This window comes from Notothenia coriiceps, unplaced genomic scaffold (genome assembly GCF_000735185.1).
Source record: "Notothenia coriiceps isolate Sejong01 unplaced genomic scaffold, NC01 NC01_scaffold00037246, whole genome shotgun sequence".
NCBI lineage: Eukaryota > Metazoa > Chordata > Actinopteri > Perciformes > Nototheniidae > Notothenia > Notothenia coriiceps.
In genome coordinates, this window is record NW_011369947.1 from 5,436,362 (window position 1) to 5,444,091 (window position 7,730).

Consider the following 7,730-nt stretch of genomic DNA (forward strand, 5'->3'; position numbering starts at 1 on the left):
AAAGGTTTCTTTTAAAATCGCGGTATATTTTGTCAGTCTCACGACGGTATTGAGACATCTATTTACCGCGATATTCGATATATCATTACATCCCTAGTACTTTGTGATGGATGCACATAATCTAGGGTTACCCATGGCCCGGTTCTACGGGGGTGCATAAGGGTGCATTGCACCCTCAGTTGAGTCATTATGCACCCTCATTTGAAAAATTCAAAGTGAAAAANCAAATCAATAGGCACACAATGACTCTAAATAATAATGATCACGCCACCAAACACACATTAAAACTAAAGTAACCAGCCTGTTTGGAAAATGTAAGAAGTAGAAAGTACAGGTGTTAAAAATGTAAGAAGTCAAAGTAAAAAGTCGTCAGAAAAATAAGTAGTGGAGTAACGTACTGATACCAGAAACATGTACTTAAGTACAGTATCAAAGTATTTGTACTACACTACTTCCCACCTCTGTATAATAATATTAAGTTGAACCTATATATATATATATATATACCTTCACTGTAGTGCAGCTTTAAGGTAATGAAGAAGATCCATGCTGTTTTGTGATTACCCTTCACTGTCCTAAGGGTCTCACACTGAAAAACTGTGTGTGTGTGTGTGTGTGTGTGTGTGTGTGTGTGTGTGTGTGTGTGTGTGTGTGTGTGTGTGTGTGTGTGTGTGTGTCGCGCATGGGGCAGGGTCGGGGGGTACCGACATACAAGTTACCGTGGCGATTAAGCTCCTCTTTCGATGGGCCTTCTCTTTGAAACAGAAGATCTGGGATTGTGTCAAACCACCACAAGGGTCTCGGCTCGATCAAAACCACCGATGACAGTTTGCTGTTCGGAGATGAGAATCTGCAAAGGACAACGACCTGTGGACCCCCGTTGTCCCATGGGAACTCTTGGAAGGCCCCTTCTCCTAAAACTGGTGCCTCCTCCATCACCCCCCCNCCCCCCCCCTCTCTCTCATTGAACCCTTTGATGTCCTGGGAAAGTAAAGCACCACATGGAGAAGGAACTTAATGTCCATGTTTGAAATATACTTTTGATTTGAACTCAGAGTGTGATAAGAAAGATTCAGACATACAGGCAGATAGAGGCAGACACTATCAAAGGTTTCACCGTCTGACCTGTAACATGGTTTTGATGGAAGACAAAGACGCCGTTTGTTCTTTAATCTGCTTTCTCATACCGAGTTACTGAGGTCCCTCGTGGGAATCAGCTTCAGAATGACTGTGATCTAACACACAACTCAATCACAGAGCTGCAAAAACAGGGGTAGTTCTGGGTAAAGGTTCCCATTTAGTCTGGACACACTGGAAATACAATGAGAGCATCTTCTTTATCCAATAATGCAGAGCACTTGTGAGACAAAACATTTAATTTGATAACGTGTCACAGCTTGCTGGACTAATGTTGGTTCTGAAATGACAACAGCTTGCAATTTCTCCCAAATTCATTTTTATTGAGAAAACAACTCCTAATGGTTACAGAAAACAACTATACCCTGAGATTCAATTTGTAAACTAACTGTTATGTAGTGAAAAGTTAGTATACAAAATCCTGATTTTGTTTTTGGTTAGAACCGATAGTGTAGTGGTCAGCCTTCAAAAAGGAGCTCTGTATTTCATTACCTGACACTTCCAGCCACATGAATAACTGAAAACATTTAATAAAATGACATTCAAATGTGATTTTTAAGCTTTAAAATTGTCCACCAATAAAAAAATGTTTTCAAAAAGTGCCATTGGTTGTATTCCCTTGCTCTATTGTGCATTTCATTGGATGAATCTCTTCCGCCCTCCAGTGGTTTTGAGTTGCTATTGCAGTTGTGCTGACCCATCACATGTGTTCTGGATGGTTCTGCAGACAGGTGATAAACTCTTTCACCTCTTTGCCCTCAAAGCAGATCAGGTACACTGCAGAAAACAATGGAAACCTGTAGAAGAAAAACACACATTAAGCCTAGGCATCATTTTATAGGACGTAAAGGCTATGCGACAGTTTTTAAAGAAGTCAAATGGACTCACTTGTCAACCATGTCCTTCTTCTTTAGGACCTTGTAGACCTCGGCAGATGTTTGCGGGCCCTGAAGTTTCTGCCCGTTCAGCATTTCTGCCTCCAGCTCAACAATAGACTGTAGAAAAAGACGTGAGTTTGAATGTTTTTTCCTTATAATATCATATATATAATAGCATATATCGTATGCTGTTGTTAGAATCATAATCAGAAACAGGTTTATTACCAGGTACACGTAAGAGGAATTTGACTTGATGTCAGGATGTATACATAAAAGTAAAACAAAACTGGAGAACACAGATAGAAAATTATTTTAAGAAAACTATAATAACATTAAAAAAGAATACAAAATATAGTAAAATATAGCAGAATTGACATAGAACTAGAATGGAGTAAAATATGTGCAGTAATAATTAAAAAAACAGATATTGTGTACATTGTGTGCATTAATGTAATGGAGTACACCAAGCTTTTGGGCTACATCCAGCATTTGAGTGTATACAAGTAGTTCAAGACAAGAGATCTCACCCATTATAACATACTTAAATACTATACATATTATACATTTAAAATAACTGATGCAACTTTAACTGATTGCACCTATTTTCAAGCATTCGTAGTGGGACTAACTGAATTAATAATAATAATAATCTTTATTTGTATAGCACCTTTCAAACAACAAGTGCAGTTCAAGGTGCTTCACATAGACATTTCACAGAAAATTGATATCACTCAGAATACAGATACCAGAAAAATACATAAAAACAGCATAGAGTAGACATATAAAAAATATCTTTAGATTAAAGGTACAATGATGAAATTGTGCATTAAAAGGAGGATAGTGCAAATTCAACACACAATCAGGTGACAGGTTAAAATGAAAGTGCAGCAGAGAGCAGGAGTTTGCTTCCTAAAATGCTAAATAGTACAAATGTGTTTTTTTTTAAAGACTTCCACCGAGCTAGCTTCCCTGATGTCTACAGGTATTTTGTTCCATAGCTTTGGGGCATAGTTAATGAAAGCTGCCTTAAATTGAACAAATTGATATTTTTCTGAAATGGTGAATACAGTTACCAGTCTATAATGGTGTCCAGTTTTCTGGAGTTCTTAAAGTAATGGGACTGACCTTGGACGTGCGGACAAAGGCCTCCGCCACTTTGCGGTTCCGTCCCCCGTAGCAGGTGGTGATGAGGTCGGCCACGCCGCAGCTTTCCAGGAAAGTGTCGGAGCTCACCGGGCCTTTGCAGAAGATCTCTGCGAAGGCCACCATCTCCATCAGACCCAGCCGGATCACCGCCGCCTTGGTATTGTCGCCGAAACCCAGCCCGTCGCAAAATCCAGCTCCTACTGCCACGATATTCTGCAACATTTTGGATTAACACGTTAAGAGAGGATAACAAATGTGGAGCCTCTTTTAATAATAAGGAATATCTACCTTACCTTCAGAGCTCCACACAGCTCCACTGTGTCACTCGCCTTCACCACAGTGATGCGGAAGTTGGAAGTCTGAAGCAGCTCTTTGAAGATGTGGCCGTTTGCTTCATTTCTTGCCCCTGCATTAAAAAGTGTATCAAAAGGAGGAACACAATGTCGCTTAAAGAACACTCATTATGCAAAATCCACTTTTTCATGTCTCTTCTACATCAACATGTGTCCCCTCCAGTGTTGGGCAAGTTACTTTTAAAAAGTAACTAGTAATCGTTATAGTTACTGCTCTCAAAAAAGTAACTTGTTACTTTATTAGTTACTAAATTATAAAAGTAACTAGTAACAAGTTACTTTACTTTAAAAAGTTTTTGTGTTGTTTTTTGCTGACTAGTTCTCTGAAGGCAGCAGACTTGACCGTTGCGATGGGCAGCATGTCCTCAACACGCATGACATTGCGTTGATGAAATAAAACCGCCATTGATTATCGCAATGATCAATGGATTAAGGTAATTCAATTGGGCAATATCAATTGATCACTAAAATTTACCCAACGGCATGACGCAATGTATACGACTACTTGACTTAGCTTTAGAGGGACGCCTTACATTTGAATGTCCGCTTTGTCGCTACAAGAGAGTGTCATGGTACTTTCCACTTTCATTGTCTCTCTCACTAGCTACCAATTGCGCCCCATTGTAAAGTCCATTCGTTTAGTCTCTTTCTCAACCGCTGCAGAACGGATACCCCCCTTTTTATGTGTGTGTGTCGAGGAGCGTTGTAACGATGAGGATGTGTTGTGTGTGTTGTGCCTGTTGGGCGAGGTGGTGGTCGTGTGTGGTGTGGCGGTGAGGTCGTACGTGGAGGTCGGCGTCGTGTCGTGGCGTAAGCGTGAGCGCTGAGGTGGTAAGGAGTGAGCGCGGCCGGCTAGCTGTTCCGGCGTGCGTGATAAGTGCGCGCGGTGTAGATTTGCAGCGCCTGCGGGAACAGGACCGGCGGCGCTGGGCCGGCACGCGTCCGCGACGGTCGTGGGGATGGGGCCGGTCCGTCCCCAGCGCCTCGAGGGGACAGACTTATAAGTAAAGCTGGCCCAATAACGACGAAGACAGGCCACACGTATTAGACACATTAGACAACCGGGATGCGGGGGGGTATTAGTGTAACAACCATTTTTATTATAAAACCGACGGGCTTACAAAAAAGACATCGGTGGGCCTTGTTAAGTGGGGAGTTATTATATTAAGTTAATGGCAGTTGCGCGAATGCACTTGGGAGTTAGTTTGTGATATTTCCTGGCCCGTCCTGAGGGGCGAGGAAGAAGGGCGGGGAGAGTCACTTACGTTGTCTCCGTGTTCTGTTGGGTCTGGGTAGTCTGCGCAAACGTACCTTGTATGTTTCCACACGGAACAGCAGTAGAGTCGGGGCGGCCGAAGGGGACAGACACGACGCATTTTATCCGTAATCAGCAGGCCAGCACGGCTCGCCGGGCCCGGGGAGGGGGCGCTCTCTCTCGTGGAGGGTGCCGCGGTCGCGTCCTGGCAGCGAACAAGCGTGAGGACAATCGATCGCCGGTGATTGGCCTGTATGCGCTCGACAACAAGGTGTTGTTGCGACCTCCTTCTCGGAGAGGGAGGGAGGGGGTCTGAGCTCTCCGAGTCCACTGCGATTTCCTAGGGAGACTCACAGAATGGGCGTGACCGAAGGTTGTGATAGGATGTCAAGTAGAGGCACCCGAGAGTTGCCAAACCATTTGTTTAATAAGTGTGGGTTTGAATAGGAGCGCCGGTGAAGTAGGTACTAGGGTACAATCAATTGTTGGTTTTTATTCTCTTATTCCTTGTTGTGGGCAATACGTATGATTTGGACGGTTCATTTTGTTCTTATTGTCAAACTTGTCCCCGTCAGCTGGACAGCGAGGTTGGGGTATCGGATTGCGTGGCGGTTGTAGAGCGGATGTCAAGCGAGGCAAAGGAGACCCACGAGGACTCGCTAGCATGAGGTAGGGCTGAGGAGATTTTACGAACGAGGAGAGTTCCGGGCGAGGCAGTTGTCTGTGTGGCCGCTACGGCATCCGCCCGCGCGTCCCTCCGCGCAGGAGCGCGCGCCGTCCGGCCGGCCGCGGCGGAGCGACACTCTCCGCGTCCAGGCAGGCGAGGTGGATTGTGTTGCGAAGGAGTGGGGGGCGGGCGGATGCGCGGAGCGCTGAATGACGCTGCGAAGAACATTGTGCGGGGGCAAGCGCCCAAATTCAACACAAAACGCAACCCTCAAAAAACACGCACGAGGATATCACGGCATTATCCAAGTACTCAGGTCGTGTAGGTTCGTGGGTGAGTTTATGGAAGGGGCGGAGACGTAACAGGTGTAGCTTATGTCGTTACGGTTAGAGTGACTTTCGAGGGGGAGTGATCTACAGTGGGTGTCCATGGCGCGAGATTTGATCCCGTGTGGGGTGCTGGCGGGGCCGGCGAGGTGTTGTGGTTTTTTTGCCGTCACTGGGGTCTACCTCCGTGTGGGTAGATTTGGGTGGCGGTTTTTGGCCTAGAAATTTTACGGTACAGTGGGTGGCGCGGTCAGGGCTTGGGCTTCTGGCGCTCTTCAGAGGGCTAAGCNCAACGAGGTCAAAAACAAGACTAGACAATAGCTACTTCATATACACACACTCGCCACCAACTGGACAAGGGTGTGAATGACTACATTATAGTTACAGACTACAGTAGTACAGTAGATCGCCCTCAGTCTACCTGGCCACTAAGGATGTAATATAATGTGGGCCGCTGGTGGACATTTTGGCGCTGTTCCGAGTTGTGTTCTAATCTGTCAAAATAATGGACTGCTTTCAGATTTTTCCGTCATTGTTAGAAAAAATCCGTCATTGACGGAAAATATTCGGTTAACGCGACCTCTGCAGTAGAGACACAAATATACTAATATGAATCTAAAAATGAGCAGAATAGGTCCTCTTTAAACAGATTTGCCAATATGAAACTCTGGTGATGAGTGAGGTACAAATCGTGTGGTTAAAATATAAGAGAAATTACATTCAAAAGTCATGAAAGCAATGCCTTCCAGGTACTTCAGCATGAGATAACCAGATATATGTGTATGTTTTGAAAAGACTAAAAAACTAGCTGGTCCTTTTGGTTTTTGTCAACAAAGATCTTTTTATTTGTATAGTACATTGTTTATGATTTTCTATGCTGAATGACATATTCCAACATAAAATATATTACATCATTAGTATACGGAAGATCTAAAGTAGTGCCAGTAATAGCATGGTATTGTTGCTATCAGTACTTTTGCTGCAAAATGGTGAGGCTTGAGAAGAATGTGCAGTGTTGAGCAGAAATCAGTGAAAGCAGTGTTTCTCAACCCTTGACCCTCACTATCATCTGCCTCTCACAGGGAAGTACATGCTCTGCACAGACCAACACTTTCTGCTCAGAAAATGAAGGTGTAGTTCACGAAATTCAGGGAATCTGACATTTTTTAGTCATTGAATGTATCAGTGATGGCATATGTACATTTCCCCAAGTACTGTAGTATTATTTTTGACATATTTGTCCTTTATTTGAGTTTTTCCATTTCATACTTCTACTTACATACTCAGAGGAACATATTGTGCTTGTTTCTCCCCTTTAATTATCTAACACCCATAGTCATAGTTAGTAGTTACCTTTTAATAGTGGCGAACCGTCAGGGCCTTCAAGGTATTCAGAGAATACCCTGGAGCACTCAGCGGCGGGTGTGTGTGTCTACAGAAGGTCCAGTTGTGATAGACACGGTTCGCCACTGCCTTTTAATATAAAATATAAAATACATGATATAATTATCTCATATGATGGAATTTGGTACTACCAATAAACCCTGCATTTTCTGTCAAAAACTTGCTCCACAAACTAAACATTAAATATACTCTTAAATGTGATTTAAAAAACAAGGTAATATAACCATCTATAACAGGGCTTCTCAAACTCCGGACCAAGGTCCGGATCCGGACCGAACTGCAAATCAATCCGGACCGAACCCTGGGTTCGGTCCGGATTGATTTGCAGTTCGGTCCGGATCCGGACCTTGGTCCGGAGTTTGAGAAGCCCTGTTATAGATGGTTATATTACCTTGTTTTTTANTAGTGCCCGTAATAGTGTTCACTGGAGTCCAGCACCTCAGCACCCCCACTCAAAATACCTTCCCGCGCCTCTGCATTGTCCACATCGAATAACAGCAATGCCAATCTCCTGAAGCACCTAACTAATGTACATAGGGCTATAAAACTAGTCGCCAAAGACCC

At 43.8% G+C, this 7,730-nt stretch overlaps 1 protein-coding gene across 1 annotated transcript in view; it reads right to left on the minus strand.

The window, feature by feature from the left end:
- Positions 1-1,437: 1,437 nt before the first annotated feature.
- Positions 1,438-7,730, minus strand: part of LOC104966319 (glycerol-3-phosphate dehydrogenase 1-like protein) — a 20,937-nt gene continuing 14,644 nt past the window's right edge. The window contains exons 4-8 of the mRNA XM_010795506.1: positions 4,624-4,630; positions 3,455-3,567; positions 3,141-3,374; positions 2,026-2,132; positions 1,438-1,934 (exon numbers count right to left, since the gene is read on the minus strand). Coding sequence (XP_010793808.1) covers positions 1,838-1,934; positions 2,026-2,132; positions 3,141-3,374; positions 3,455-3,567; positions 4,624-4,630 — 558 coding nt within the window. The 3' untranslated portion in view covers positions 1,438-1,837. The remainder of the gene's footprint in view (positions 1,935-2,025; positions 2,133-3,140; positions 3,375-3,454; positions 3,568-4,623; positions 4,631-7,730) is intronic.